General features: G+C 35.2%; 1 protein-coding gene across 1 annotated transcript in view; it reads left to right on the top strand.

Annotated features, from left to right (window-relative positions):
• ADGRB3 (adhesion G protein-coupled receptor B3) overlaps nt 1-16,741 on the top strand; it is a 791,667-nt gene that overhangs the window by 456,427 nt on the left and 318,499 nt on the right. Inside the window, exon 15 of the mRNA XM_060167396.1 lies at nt 7,513-7,553. Coding sequence (XP_060023379.1) covers nt 7,513-7,553 — 41 coding nt within the window. The remainder of the gene's footprint in view (nt 1-7,512; nt 7,554-16,741) is intronic.

Raw genomic sequence — 16,741 nt, 5'->3', positions numbered from 1 at the left:
AGTTGTCACCCCCTGTATGGTAAAGAGAATGTGGCCCCCCAAAGATGCCCATATCCTAACCCCCATAACTTGTGAATATATTATATTACATGTCAGAAGGGACTTTGCAGATGGGATTAAGGGTAAGAACCTTGAGATGGGGCATTTATCCTGGATTATGTGAGTAGATCCAGTTTAATCACATGATCCATTAAAATTGGAAAGCCTTTCCCGGCTATGGTCAGAGAGATGCAAGGTAAGAAGGACTCACCCTGCCATTGCTGACTTTGAGGATGAAGGATGAGGGCCACAAGCCAAGGAATATGGGCAGCCTCTAAAAGCTGAAAATAACCCCTGGTTATCAACCAGGAAGGAAATGTGGACCTCAGTCCTACAACTACAAGGAACTGAATCCTCCTGAGACCCGAACGAGCCTAGATGTGGATTCATCCCCATATCCAGAAAGGACTGCATTCCTGCTAACATTCTGATACCAGCCTTGTGAATTTCTTGAGCAGAAACCCAGCTAAGCTCACCGGACTCATGACACACAGAAACCGTGATATAATAAATCTGTGTTGTTCTATGCTGCTAAGTATGTGGTAATTTGTTACAGCAGCAATAGAAAACTAATAACCCTGCATTGGAGCATTGCAAAATTATTTTTTTGATTATGAAAATAATATATATGCATACAGTAACAGTGACATTTTGAATCAGATAAACTACAATAATGATAATATATTACTCAATGAAAGTCAGTTAGCAACTAGAGATTACATTTTTCCATGCTGATTATCATGCTAACATTTTAGGAATTTGATTAAAGGAATCACCAGACAATGAGAATGGCCATTGTAAAGTGGTGGTGGGATATTAGGGAAAACTGGAGGATGCCAGGAGCAACTCTGATATTTGTAGATGTGTTGTGCTCTTGAAGCAATTTAGCAAAACTTCTCTGCTGGCAGCCGATAGATTGGAACTGTGCAAAACAGCCTGGCCAGCCCTTGTCTCTGCTACAACCCCATAAAAGCACTACTAGGACACATTGTTACAACCTCTTGGATATAAAAGGAAAAGACAAGCTGTATGCTATATCTATATGGAATCTAGTTATTTGAGTGTTTATTTATTAAAGTTATTTGCCACTTCAACCTTGGAGAGTTTTACCCACAGATAAACCATTTGTTTTTTGAGAGGTGCACCCAGACTTGTATAGCCATTGTTGGAAATGATGCAGTCACATATGGGGAAGACACTCTAAGACATATATGTGGAGGCAATGATTTTCTTTGAAGGATGCACATATAAATAATTTCTGATAGTGGTTCTACTTTTACTACTTCCCACATGTCAAATAGAAAGTATTTGTCAGGAAATAATGTACATTCAGTGACTAGTGATATATCTAAGAAATTAGAGACACAAAAATAGTGTCATCTGGTTAAGTTGGGGTCCTGAGTAACCAGATAGCAGAGGCTGGATTACACACGTGCCCTCCCCTTGTGTTCTAACTGAATGGCTGCCAGGTCCTGGAAGACGTGACTTGTCTTGATAGAACCATACTCTGCCTTCCTCACTTCAGTGGCCTCTATGCTCTTCTGCTTTAGCTAAAGACAGCTATTCCTTTTCCATCTTCTTGATTTAACTGGTTCTCAATGAGGTGCTTTCTGTAGAACTCATGTAAATAAATTGAAAAATTCCATATCTCCATTTCCTTTTAAGTAAGAAAAGTATTGCATTCTCAATGAGGCTCTTTGGACTTCAGGTATATGTCAGCTACCCCGTCAAAAAATGAGAGTTAGACCCAGATTTAACTCTTTTTAAGTATCACTTAGAAATACTAAAATACTCTCAAAACCTTGAGAAGAGGTATGGAGAACATTCAACAGACTGTCTTCCTATTGTAGAGTTGCATGTGATATGATACCTTTTCAACTGCATCATCCCCTTGGATGGTGTATTACGTTTTCAGGGATTGTGAAGATGTTTATATGTTAGAAGGCATAATCCAGAAAGGGCTCCCTTTCACACTGATCAGCTTTCGTGACCTGTCAGAGATTTGACTGTGGAAAAATTTACATCTACGAGAATCTTACTTCCCTTAGAATGCATTCCTGAGCGTTTTAAAACGTGACTTTTCTCAAGTAGTAGAATTATAGGCAGGATATAAATTAGTCTTTTGTGGGTCAGGTCAGGTATTTTGGAAATGTTCTTAGGAATTCCCAAAATCTGTTTGTGCAGTTATATAAGAAATATAATTAACAGTGGGGATAGAAAAAGGGTAAGCTTAGCAAAATCCAGATATTATTAATGTAATGCCTTTATATCTAAAGTTTTGGAAATGAAGAGAGGCTTTGGAGTCTCAGTTGAACAGTCTTTCTCCTGTCCACGTACAAGAACTCAATGTGCAATTCACTGGAAGATGTGACACAAGGACTCACCCTGGAACATCTTGCTCAGAGCACTGGAAATATTGAAAGAGTGACAAGGAGGTCACTGGCCTTCTCCAAGTCCTTAGAAGCTTTGTCTATGAGCTTGCTTTACCTCTACAGACAAGAGAATATTTTTTGTTTCAAGAGGACTATGAAAGGTACAAGAAAGTTAAGAGGTCCAGATTAGGAATTTACTGTGACATATGAGGACTAAGCATTCGAAAATGTAAAGAAAAGCAGAGTGAAGTAACCATGTTATTTCTGTTGTGTGTCCATGCTTCTACAAATGTGATATAGATTAAAAAATTATAAGGAGTGGAGGGAGTCGTTAGAATGTATGTTCCTAAGTTAAGCCCCAATCTCAAAATTCCTGGAGCCAAGGAACCTACATTTTTCATCAGCATCCCAGGTGATTCAAGAGTAGGTCCAGAGAAAACGCCTTGAAAATAATGAAGATAGCAAGAGTGTAATTAAGATAGCATGTGAATTGAATTTATTCAGAACTTAAAAGCACCAAGGACAAATTAAAGTAACTTGGTTCAGCATTCATGTTTATTGTGACTTTTATCTTTTCTGTAAATGACTTCCTTCAGGCATTTGTTCAGGTATCATCTTATTGGTGAAGCCTTTTCAATATACAAAATTGCAATCCATTCAACTTCCCAGTCTTTCCTACTCATGTATTTTACTTTTCATCATAACACATATTACCACCTAGCATATTATATATTTACTTCTTTATGTTTTTTGTCTCTCTCCCTGCCCCCTTCACTATAGCTAAGTGTATGAGGCAAGGATTTTGTTTTGTTCAATGCTGTAGCCCCAGTGCCTCCAAGGTGTCTGGAATGTTACAGGTGTTTGCTAAGTGACTTTTGCATGAATGCATGAGCTTGTTTTGATCATCTTCCTGGCTCACTCTTCTGACTTCTTCTCTCTATACCATAGTGAGATGTTTTGAAAACATTCCATAGGGGAAAAAAAAGACTTGGAAGAGAGTTTTGTAAAAGAAAAGGAATTCATTTATAAATGTCATTCTAGAATCATTAAGGGCTAGGGCTAGAAAAGATGTCTAAATTCCCTATTCTGCAAACAAGAAAATAGAAAAGTTATGAAGATCAGAGGAAAAGAGAGAACCACCTATAAAAATACATGGACAAAGCCAGTGATGTATTGTATTGTTAAATAGATACACCGACAGTCACCAATTTACGAGTTTTTGACTTTATGATGGCGGGAATGTGATACGCATTCAGTGGAAACCATACTTAGAATTTTGAATTTTGATCTTTTTCTGGGCTAGAGATATGCAGTAGGGTACTCTCATATGATGCTGGGCAGTGGTCCACAGCTCCAAGTCAGCCACACAACCACAAGTGTGCACAACTGATATACTTATGACCATTCTGTAACCATACAACCTTTCTGCATTTCACTTCCAGTACAGTATTCAATAAATTACATGATATATTCAACGTTTTTATTAAAAAAGGCCTTGTGTTCGATGACTTTGCCCAGATGTAGGCTGATGTAAGTGTTCCGAGCACATTTAAGGTAGGCTAGGCTAAGCGATTATGTTCTGTAGGTTAGGTGTATGAAGTGCATTGTCAACGTATGATATTTTCAACTTGCAATGGGTTTATCAGAATGTAACCCCATCACCAGTCAAGGATGATCAGTAATGGTTTGCTTGATGAGACAGAGAAGAGAAGTAAAAGAAAATATCAAAGACTGTTAAAGCACTAAAAGTGCTGTGTAGAACATCTATGGTAATTAGAAAACTTGGGTCACGGTACATTTTTAAACGCTTAAAAGTGGGTGAGTACAAATGTTTAACTCAAGTTCAACTATACTGTTTTCAGTGGAGTCAAGAGACAGTTTTTTGGCCAAAAATATGTTTTTCAAGAACAACGTATTCTTTCCAAAAGTTTTCAAATACATTCAATTTTAATATTTTAAGTGTCAATTATATTGACAGCTCTATAAATTAATCTTCTCTAGCCGGTTTGACTCATTTACCTGACAGCTTTTGCTTTCTTAGTTTCATGCTTTTCTTAAATCCACTTTTGTGAGTTGGTTCACAGCCTACCTATTTGCCTCTTGCTTCTGTCATTCGTTTTGTTCCCGCTCTCTGTCGGGCTTGCCATTTCCTGTTATTGATTTTCTGTAAATTCCTCATAACAGATCTTGCAGCAGAGTACCTTTGAGAAAAGTATCTGAAAATTATAACAAATATTTTACAAGTGGTTTCCTTTAGCCAGGTTTTCTGGGTTTTTTTTTTTCATGTATAGAATTCATTCATCATTGGGTTTTGCTTTCTTTACCATCTCGCATTCTTATTCTCTAAGTGACTGGTCTATCCAGGTACTAAGATTCCTCTAGTTTGTTTGTTCTGCCTATTTTTGTAAACTTCAGATGTTTCCATAACTGACCTCAGCTCATAGGCCCACGTATGGGTGACTGTTCTGGAATGAATGTTCACAGAGGGGTGCCTGTCTTTTGTGTAGGTCCGGAATGTACAGTGAAATGCAAGATTGCGTGGTGTGTTTCGGAACCTATAATTCTCATGTGGATTGTTTCTAAATTTTCACAAGGACAGAAAGAGAGAGAATCATGAGGTCTAAGGGGTGAGGGGTGAGAAAGGTAGTGGGTGAAACTGAGGGTTGACAGAGGCATGGATAAGAGTAGAAGAGGCATTTCTCACCTTTATACTTTCGTTTTAAGGTGGAAATTAGTGTCTTTCGAGGGGTAAAATGGAAGGTGATATCTAAACAATTAAGTTCATATTCTATTTCTTTTCTAATATTATTATCTTTTGTCGTAACCTGTTATGAGCTCTAATTATGAAACAGTAATCCTATAATCAGTATCCTGCTTTGGTTTATATAGAGATTGAACTTAATCTCACTCGTACATTACTGAAGAAGTGAACTCGATGTAGAGGACCTGTAATCTCAAGGTCCTCACCTATGCATACAGTCTATATCCATGACATGTATACTCCCATGACCTTCATTGTCATACTCCAGGGATAATTTTCTTTCTAAAAAGTGCTCTGAGCTCTTTTGAACAGAACCCTAGATAAACATAGCATAACTTTATTATATGACATTGTAGCTCTGCTGAGGATTCCTTAGAAAGTCACAAGCTGTATGAGGATTTCAGGTAAAACCAGACCGGGTCTCATAGGACAGAGAAAGAAACCAATTTGAAACACTATCGCCCTCCCCATGTCTTGAACATCCATGTCTATGGCTCCTGTGAGAACTAGAAAAGGGCCCATTTATTCCATGGAACTCTCTCTGACACAGGCCATGATGCTCTGTCCATAATTTGTCCTTTAAAAAGTAAATTATCAACTAGTGACATTTATATGAGCATGTCTCTTTCTTTGTTATTCCATGAACATTCTATGTGTGCTCCTCTTCAATCTCTGTAAGGCTATAACCCATTTCAGGGAAGGGAATATTTTTTTATGTTCTAAGAGCATAGTTTATAGGTATGAGCATCCGATAAGAAGGATGCATTAGAGATGTGGTCTTTGAGGGATTTTGGAGAATGTTAATGGTGCTAAAATATGGGAGTTAGTCAATATCCCAATTAAAATGAATAATGAAAGTTGGGGTAAATTTCACCAGTTTTAGAATAATGAGCTAAGTTTCTTTTTCCTAGTGGAATTCTAGAATGGACTCAGTGAACAGCACTTAGAAAGGCAGTGTTTCACAAAGAACTTGCCTAGACTTTTAAAGATGTTGCTTTGCCAGATACACACCAGTGATTATCTACTTGGAAACAAGACCGAGGGCAGGTTCTCTGAGGGAGCATGACCCACTGCGGGAAGCAGCCAGTAGGCTGTTTCAGGACTATAAATTTCACCTGCCTTGGCCTATTCATCACTTTTATCACTGACTTGTTGGATGAGCCCATAGATACCATGTTTGTTTCTTAATCATGCAGTGACACAAAGTTAAAGAGTGAATATATGTGATGTCAAAATCAGAATTCAAAAAGCTCCTGAGAGACTTCAGTGGGTAATAATACCTGTCAAGCTCAGGGGAAGATTACCAAAATATCCCATACACCGTTGGAATGTATTATTAGGCATATGGCACCTACATTGCAGAGGCAATAGTACCGCTTTGTCCTGTGCAGGTAGGACACAGGTGGATGGGTTCCCTAGACACACTTTAAAGTGTGTGCTCCAGGAGATGAATGTCGTGGAGGATGAGAGAACTTGAAAGCTACTGAGTGTGTTTAATAGAAAAGAGAAGAGGATCTGTGGATAGCTCACAACATCAGAGAAGAAGAATTACTAGGTTAGTTTCAACGGGAAAAATAGGGCCCAATGAATGTGACAGAAAGACAGAAAGAAAAACATTCCAACAATTAGTCTCTTCAAAACAGAAGGTACTTGGTGGATAATCCAATGTGGAAAACTCATTGTGTCGTGCTGAAGATCATTGTGGCTACTCATTACATAATGATTAAACTGAATAAACATTTAGCATGTTTTTCCCATAGTTTTATTAGATGTGATTTTATAGGAATATGATCTGTTGATTAAGAAAATATTGCAAGTCTACAGACTCTCTGGAAATGGACAATTAATGCAGCCATGTCTTGCCTTTTGGAAGCTGCACCACTGGAGGCTGAAGAGGAAGTGGCAGGTGTGCCTAATGCAGAAAGTTTCACTGTGATTGAATTATTATAAATATTATAAATATTAGATATTGAAAATACTTTGGCTTCTTAAAAGAAATAATCCAGCAGTTACTATTTTAGGGGAAAAAATGAAATAGAAATCATCAAAGTATGTACCTCGTCATTTATGAGGCCTTCACTTATAATTTAAAAAAAAACAACTATGCGTTATGATGTTTGGAATAAACGTAAAGTTTTCATGAATAAAATTTCATAAAATGGGCCATTAAACCTATGAGAAAGGACATGCAAATTTTTAAAGCAAAAAAATAGAGGTGGAATCCTTAAAGAATCTTACTGCAGGATAAGAAATGTGCCATTCTTTTTGCATTTCACATAATCCTTCAGTTTTTTATGTATGTACTCAAGATACATTTATTCTTTCTCTGCTTATTTTTAGGGTACTTTGAATCCTTATTGTGTGTTATGGGACTCAAAAACGTAAGTGACAGATGTTTTCTTACATGACTTTGGACTAAACATTCAAAGCACATTAAGTTATTTCAGCTGCTTTCTAGTCAACAAAAATATGATAAGTTAGTGGGATGTGAGTTACACTAGGAGAGAAAGCAGTCTTCTTTTTGAATCTGTAGGACAGCATGATGAATGTGTTTGTGTGTGATGATGCCATCAGGTTACATCCCAAGGTAGGATTGCATTACCTGATGTGTAAGGCACATTGCGATGTGAATTCCATGAGGATTTTTAAAAGCTCTAATATTTTAAAATTATAGGAGCTCAGATGCTATTTCAACATTTTGCCCTAGTAATTCAGCTTAGAATCGCAGAATAAAATAGCAATCTATATGGTCATTTAGCCAATACATTACCTTGAATCTATTCAAGGTATGACCTTGAATCTATTATCAGAGTAATGCGATATTTATATGGTCCTTCCAAATTGTTTTGTTATAAAAACATTGAGTGACATTTAATTTTCTTATTCATATAGTAAGGATGAATAATTCTTCCATGTATTACTTTGTTTGTAACAAGTAATTGCAATATATCTGGTCAAAATCATCTTAATCTCATTGGTAATGCTATGAGATTCTAAGGTCTCAAAGAGCAGAAAAATCCATGATTAAGGACTAATTAGACTCCCATACTTTAAGTACTTCTGTGGGTTTATTTCAGTGTAGTAGCCAGGTTATACAATCTTGGTTTGTTTTGTTTTGCATGGAGGGGAGATAAATGTCAATCAATCTCAAAAGCTAATACCACCATGTATATGCTGTCAGTTAACACACCACATTGTTGGGTTCTATGTATTCTATGATTTCCCCCCATGTTCTTCACCCTAAATCGGATCTACATCTAAAGTTTTATGATGTTACTTGTTTCTCATCAGTAGTTATGGAGAGTCTAGAAGAGGGACATTCTTAGACTTTCTAGGTAAAGAGCAAACCTACTGGAAATGTGCTAATTCTTAGGATACTGATGTAATTTAAACTAGTATTTATGTGGGTGAAAAATCAATGATATTAAGCATGATTTTTTGCTATAGATTCTGATATTCTAGGGATCCTCTTCTCCTAGGAACCGTAGTGCATATGGAGAATCCCAACTTGTCTGGTGATAACATGAGCTGGATGTTTCTCACTGATGTCATTTGTTTTTTCTTTTTAAAACCACATAGAGAAATCCGTGGTCATAGAATTTTTGCAAGATTTCCTCTTTACCAATAGCCAGAGAAGATGCTGGTAGTATATTCTAAGGCACTGTTTAGTATGTTGTACAGACAAGGGAAAAATAAAAGCCTACAAAAATCTAATTGAACGTTTTCTACTCAAGAAAAGCATGCCATCTTAAGCACCTGATTACAGATACTTGCATATCTCCATGAATAATAACCAACTTTTATTTAGTTTTATTACCTTTTTAGTGGGTAGAATGTATTTCTATGTGATCCATAAAGGGGAACGTGCTGGTTATTCCAAAAGACCTTTGGGACTTACAGGGATATTACAGAAGAAACAATATTCCCTTATTCTGTGCCTCTCTGGGTTTGCTTTCACAGTTTTTCTAAGGTTTTAAGTTTAATTTATAAAACTGTTGGGTCTTGAGGTCAGTGTTAAGTTTAGGAATCAATCATGCTCTGTTTTCTCTAACATCTGCTGACTCTTATCCATCACAAAGAACATGTCTTAGCTTTACAAACTTCAGCTTTTTAGTTGTCCTTGAAGAAAACAATTCAGCGATAGGAGGTGTGCTTAGCTGCCTTTCAGATCAGATTATCTCCAGAGATCAGTGCAGTTCATGTTTCCTTGATGTATCTGAAAAGTGATCAAAAAGCTTTCCACTGTGACAGAACTTCCATCCCATCACACGTTTCACCAGACTCTTTCATCATTAAATTGCTTTTCTGGGTGAGTTTTAAACAATGAAGTTTAAGACAACTTTATTTTCTTTCTTCACATCTGTTCTTCTGTTTTTTTTTTTTTTAACATCTTTATTGGAGTATAATTGCATTACAATGGTGTGTTAGTTTCTGCTTTATAACAAAGTGATTCAGTTATACATATACATATGTTCCCATATCTCTTTCCTCTTGCGTCTCCCTCCCTCCCACCCTCCCTATCCCACTCCTCTAGATGGTCACAAAGCACCGAGCTGATCTCCTTGTGCTATGCGGCTGCTTCCCACTAGCTATCTATTTTACGTTTGGTAGTGTATATATGTCCATGTCACTCTCTCATGTTCACATACACAATAGTTTTATCGATGCAATGATGTTAACTTTGAGTATAAGACCTCTAAAAATAGTTAATGAAGAGATACAGCTATTCCTTTTTACACAGAAAAGCATTGATCTAAATGGTGTTTTCAAGATTGCAGTAACAAAATTGAAATTAGAAGTTGTCTTTTAATTTTGGTTTACATAATCAAATTGCCTTAATTTTTTATTGAGGTATATTTGACATATAATATTATATTAGTTTCAGATGTGAAATATGATTCACTATTTGTATACACTGCTAAATGATCACCACAGTAAGTCTAGTTACCATCTGTCACCATACATAGTTACAAATTCTTTTTCTTTAAGAACTTTTAAGATTTACTCGCAGCAATTTTCAACTTTGCAATCTGATATTATTAACTATAGTCATCCCCTGTGTACTGTACATTACATTACCAGGTTCAATTCATTTTGTAACTGGAGGGTTTGACCCTCCCCCTTTACCCATTTCACCCACACCCATCTCCCCTCCCCTCTGGCAATATCAAGTTGCCTTACTTTTAAATATTTAAAGTTAAATTTTAATTACAAAAATAATGCATGAGTATCTTTTACTCGTAAAACAAAACATAACAGCTAAGGCACAAGACCCCATTAATCATTAATAACTTGGGTCTCCACATCTACCACCTCTCCAAGGTCACTCCTACTTATATTTTATGTATAATTTCAGGCATCTACTTATGCATTGACACACATGTGTAGCCATAGAAATTAACACTATTTTAACATAAATATTGTCATACTGTATATAACACTTGTCATCTTAAATTTTTAATTCAACGATTATTGTGGAAGTTTTAAATTTTCACTACATATGTTTTATCCCTTGTACCTGCTGCATTGTATAGATATATCATAATTTATCTAGTATTCCCAATATTGGTGGCATTGAAGTGGTTTTCAATTTATTTTATTGTACAAACTGTTCTTCTGCGTACCTCCTTGTACATCCCTCCTTGAGGTGGTCTTTCACAGTCCAACTTGTTACTCTGTTGTTCTCTTTATATAACATTATTTTACATTCTTCACAGCATGTATTGTTACTTTTATTTATTTTTCTTGCTTACTCTCTGTCATCCCCACTAGAGAGTAAATACCACAAGAGAGAGACTTTACCTTTCTTATTCACTAACTGCACTAATGCCTGATACACCTGCACATAGTATGAATTCAACAAATACTTATTGGTTAGTTTTGTATAAGAATAAATGTTTGAATATTTCTCAGGTATCTTTTTTACTTAAGAATTATTTTCATTTATGTTTCATTTTATTAGTGACATATACTTCTAGCAATCATTAGATTGGAAGATTGAAGGGAGAATGCTTTGGCGTGTTACAGTACTAAGGTCCATCATAAACAATTAACTTTAACTCTAGTGATAATCTACTATCTTGATAATCCCAAACAAAGCTTTTTTATTTTACTCTGCTTAGGCTCAACAGTTTTAGACAATTATAAAATACATTTTTATTCTGCTTTGAGTAACTGATTAACAGGATGTAGAAAATGTTTCATCATGGGTGACCCATGAAGTAAACTGAAAGTACTTTCCTCACTTCAGAAAAAGGCTTATTTTAGTTACAAAAAGTGGGTTTTTTCGTTGTTTTTTTATTACACTTGTGTGATTGATAATTTGCACATTCTTTGGGCTACTCCAAATTTGGATTTTGGTTATTGGATCATGTGTGTTGATTACACACATGGGTTTTCACTGGAAAACCCATAATCCTTCCTTTATGTGAACCTGCAGTGTTTCTCCATGGGTTTCAGTAGCACCATCTGATTCTAACAGGTCTGTGAAATATCATGTTTATTCTCAGAAAATGTTTCGGAGGGTTTTTTTTTCCTTTTTTTAATGCAGTATAGTTGATTACAATATTATATTAGTTTCTGGAGTACAACATAGTGATTCAACATTTTAATAGATTGTGCTCCATTAAAAGTTACTACAAAATAATGGCTATATTCCTGTGTGCTGTACAATATATCCTTGTTGCTTATTCATTTTATACACAATAGTTTGTATCTCTTAATCCCATACCCCAAACTTGTGATCCATCCCTGTCCCTCTCCTCACTGGTAACCACTAGTTTGTTCTCTATATCCGTGAATCTGTTTCTGTTTTGTTATATGCATTCATTTTATTTATTTTTTATATTCCACATATAAAAGAAAACACAGAGATTTTGTCTTTCTCTAATTTCACTAAGCATAATATCTTCTGGGTCCATCCACATTTTTGCAAATGGCAGAATTTAATTCTTTTTTATGGCTGAGTAGTATATATATTATATATATATCACTGAGTAGTATATATAAATATATATATATATATATATATATATATATATATCACTTCTTCTTTATCCATTCATCTGTTAATGAACACTTAGGTTGCTTCCATATCTTGGCTATTATAAATAGGGCTGCTATGAACATTGGAGTGCATGTATCTTTTCAAATTAGTGTTTTTGGTTTTCTTCAGATATATACCCAGGAGTAGAATTGTCAGATCATGTGGTAGTTCTATTTTTAGATTTTGGAGGAACTTCCATATTATTTTTCATAGTGTCTGCACCAACTTACATTCTGAGCAACAGTGTACTAGGGTTCCATTTTCTCTACGTCCTCACCAATATTTGATATTTGTAGACTTTTTGATGATAGCCATTTTGAGAGGTATGAGGTGATATCTTATTGTGGTTTTGATTTTCATTTCTCTGATTACTGATGCTGAGCATTTTTTCATATGCCAGTTGGCCATCTGTATGTCTTCTTTGGAAAACTGTCTCTTCAGATCTTCTGCCCATTTTTTAATTGCATTGTTTGGATTTTTAATATAGAGTTGTATGAACTATTTATATATTTTAGAAAGTAACACCTTCTCAGTCATATTATTAGCAAATATTTTCTCCCATTCCATAGGTTGTCTTTTTGTTTTGTTAGTGGTTTCCATTGATGTGTAAAAACGTTTACATTTAATTAGATCACATTTGTTTATATTTTATTTTGTTTCTTTTGCCTTAAAAGACAGATCCAAAAACATATTGCTACAATTTATCTCAGAGTGTTATGCCTGTGTTCTTTTCTAGGAGTTCTATTGCTTCAGGCCTTACATTTAGATCCTTAACCCATTTTGAGTTTATTTTTGTATGTGGTGTGATAAAGTGTTCTGGTTTCATATTTTTACACTTAGCTGTCCAATTTTCAAAGCAGCACTTATTAAAGAGACTGTTTTTTCTCCCAGAGGTTCATGGGTTTATTTCTGGGCTCTCTATTCTGTTCCATTGATCTATGTGTCTGTATTTGTATCAGTATCATGCTGTTTTGAATACTGTAGCTTTGTAGTATAGTCTGAAGTCAGGGACCAAGATACCTCCAGCTTGGTTCTTTTTTCTCCACATTGCTTTGTCAATTCAGGGTCTTTTGTGGTTCAATATGACTTTTAGGATTACTTGTTCTAGTTCTGTGAAAAATGTCATTTTCATAGGGATTGCATTAGATCTGTAGATTTCTTTGGGTAGTATGGCCATTTTAACAATATTAATACTTCCAATCCAAGAGCATGAGGTATATTTCCATTTCTTTGTATCATCTTCAGTTTCCTTTTTCAATGTATTATAGTTTTCAGAGTATAGGTGCTTCACCTCCTTGGTTAAGTTATTTCTAGGTATTTTATTCTTTTTGATGCAAATTTAAGTGGGATTGTTTTAGTGCTTTCTCTTTTTAATAGTTCACTATTAGTGTATAGAAAAGCAACAGATTTCTGTATATTAATCTTGTATGCTGCAACTTTACTGAATTCATTTATTAGTTCTAATTGATTTTTGGTGGAGACTTTAGGGTTTTCTATGTATATTACCATATCTTCAGCAAACAGTGACAGTTGTACTTCTTCTCTTCCAATTTAGATGTCTTTATTTCTTTTTCTTGTCTCATACTGTGATCAGGACTTCCAGTACTATGTTAAATAGAAGTGGTGAAAGTAGACATCCTTGTCTTTTTCCTAATTTTAGGGGAAAGACTTTCAGTTTTTCACTAGTGAGCATGATGTTAGCTGTGGGTTTGCCATAAATTGCCTTTATTATGTTGAGATATGTTCCCTCTATATCCCCTTTGGTGAGTTTTTATCATGAATGGATGTTGAATTTTGTCAAATGCTTTTTCTGCATCTATTGAGATGATCATGTGATTTTTATCCTTCCTTTTGTCGTTTTGGTGAATCACACTGATTGATTTGTGAATGCTGAAGCAGCCTTGTATCCCTGGAATAAATCCAACTTGATCATGGTATATGATCCTTTTTATATATTGTTGAATTTTGTTTACTAATATTTTGTTGAGAATTTTTACATCTATATTCATCAAATATATTGGCCTGTAAATGTCTGTTTTTGTAGTATCTTAGTCTGGTTTTGGTATCAGGGTAATCGTGGCCTCATAGAAAGAATTTGAGAGTGTTGTGTTCTCTAATTTTTGGAATAGTTTGAGAAGGATAGTTATTAGTTCTTCTTTATATGTTTAGTAGAATTCACCTATGAAGCTGTTCAGTTCTGGATTTGTGTTTGCTTGAAGTTTTTAATTGCAAATTCAATTTCACTACTGGTAATTGTTCTGTTCAAATTGTCTGTTTATCCTTGTTTCATTCTTGGCAGGTGTGGTCACCAGAAATTTGCCCATTTTTTCTATGTTGTCCAATTTGTTGGCATGTTCATACTGTTCTCGTGATTTTTTGAATCTCTCTGGTGTTAGTTGTTATTTCTCCTCTTTCACTTCATATTTTGTCTATTTGAGTCCTCATTATTTCTTGGTGAGACAGCTAAAGGTTTATCATTTTTTTTGTCCTTTCAAAAAACCAGCTGTTGGTTTCATTGAGTTTATATTTTTCTTTTTGTGGTCTGTGTTTTATTTATTTCCTCTGTGATCTTTATTATTTTCTTCCTTCTGCTGACTTTGGGCTTTGTTTATTCTTCTTTCTCTAATTCGTTTAGGTAGCAGGTTAGGTTGTTTATTTGAGGATTTTTTATATCTTTAGGAAGAACTGTATCACTGTAAACTTCCCTCTTAGTACTGCTTTTGCTACATGCCATAAATTTTGAAAAGTTGTGTTTCCATTTTCATTTGTCTTGGCATATTTTCTGATTTCCCCTTTGATTTCTTCATCAAACCATTGTTTTTTTTAGTACCATGTTGTTTGGTCTCCACGTGTTATTTTCCGATTCTTCTTTCTGTAGTTGATTTCTAGTTTCATACCATTTTGTTTGGGAAAAAACACTTTATATATCATAATTTTTATCCACTCAAGTTTGTTGAGACTTGTTTTGTGGTCTGGCATGTGATCTATCCTGGAGAATGTTCCATATGCACTTGAGAAGAATGTGTATTCTGCTGGTTTTGGATGTAAAGTCCTGTACATATGTATTAAGTCCGACTGGTCTATTGCGTCATTTAAGACCACTGTTGCCTTCTTGATTTTCTGTTTGGATGACCATCCAGTGATGTCAGTGGGGTGTTAAAGTCCCCAACTGTAATTGTACTATTATAAATTTCTCCCTGTATGTCTGTTAACATTTGCTTTTTATATTTAGGTGTTCCTATATTGCATACCTATATAGTAATGAATGTAATATCCTCTTCTTTTGTTGATCCCTTTATCCTCATATAATGTCTTTCTTTGTCTGTTGTGAAAGTTTCTTATAAAGTCTATTTTGCCTGATATGAGTACTGCTACCCTTCTTTTGACATTTCTGTTTGCATCCTCTCACTTTCATTGTGTATATTTCTTGACCTCTGATGTGAGTCTCTTGTAAGCAGCATATAGATGGTCTTTTTTTTTTTCTCAAATCAGCCACCCAATGCCTTTTGATTAGAGCAATTAGTCTGTTGAAATTTAAATAATTATTGATAAATATGTACTTATTACAATTTTACAACTTGTTTTCTGGTTGTTTTTGTAGGTCTTCTCTTCTTTTTAGATTCCTCCTTTGTGGGTTAATGATTTTCTTTAATGGTATGCTTGTGTTCTTTCCTCTATGGTTTTTGTGTATCTATTGTAGGTTTTTGATTTGTGGTTACCATGAGGTTCATATATAATGTCTTATGACTGTATTTACTTGTTTCAAACAGGAAGTCTCTTTTTCTAGAATTTTTTAACCTCTTTATTGCAGTATAATTGCTTTACAATGTTGTGTTAGTTTCTGCTTTATAACAAAGTGAATCAGCTATATGTATACATATATCCCCACATCTCCTCCCTCTTGTGTCTCCCTCCTAATCTCCCTATCCCACCCCACTAGGTGGTCACAAAGCACTGAACTGATCTCCCTGTGCTATGAAGCTTCTTCCCACTAGCTATCTATTTTACATTTGGTAGTGTATATATGTCAATGCTACTCTCTCACTTCATCCCAGCTTGTGCTTCCCACTCCCCATGTATCAAGCCCATTCTCTACATATGTGTCTTTATTCCTGTCCTGGCCCTAGGTTCTACAGAACATTTTTTTTCCTTTTAGATTCCATATATATGTGTGCGCGTATAGTATTTGTTTTTCTCTTTCTGAGTTACTTCACTCTGTGTAACAGACTCTAGGGCCATCTACCTCACTACAACTAGTTCAATTTCATTTCTTTTTTGAAATGGCTGAGTAATAGTCCATTATATATATGTGCCACATCTTCTTTATCCATTTATCTGTTGATGGACACTTAGGCTGCTTCCATGCCATGTCCTGGCTATTGAAAATACTGCTGCAATGAGCATTGTGGTACATGTCTCTTTTTGAATTATGGTTTTCTCATGGTATATACCCAGTAGTGGGATTGCTGGGTCATATGGTAGTTCTATTTTTAGTTTTTTAAGGAACCTCCATACTGTTCTCCA

This window comes from Lagenorhynchus albirostris, chromosome 12 (genome assembly GCF_949774975.1).
Source record: "Lagenorhynchus albirostris chromosome 12, mLagAlb1.1, whole genome shotgun sequence".
Taxonomy (NCBI): domain Eukaryota; kingdom Metazoa; phylum Chordata; class Mammalia; order Artiodactyla; family Delphinidae; genus Lagenorhynchus; species Lagenorhynchus albirostris.
Note: the sequence above shows the minus strand (reverse complement) of the source record. Positions and strands in the feature narration are given on the sequence as shown.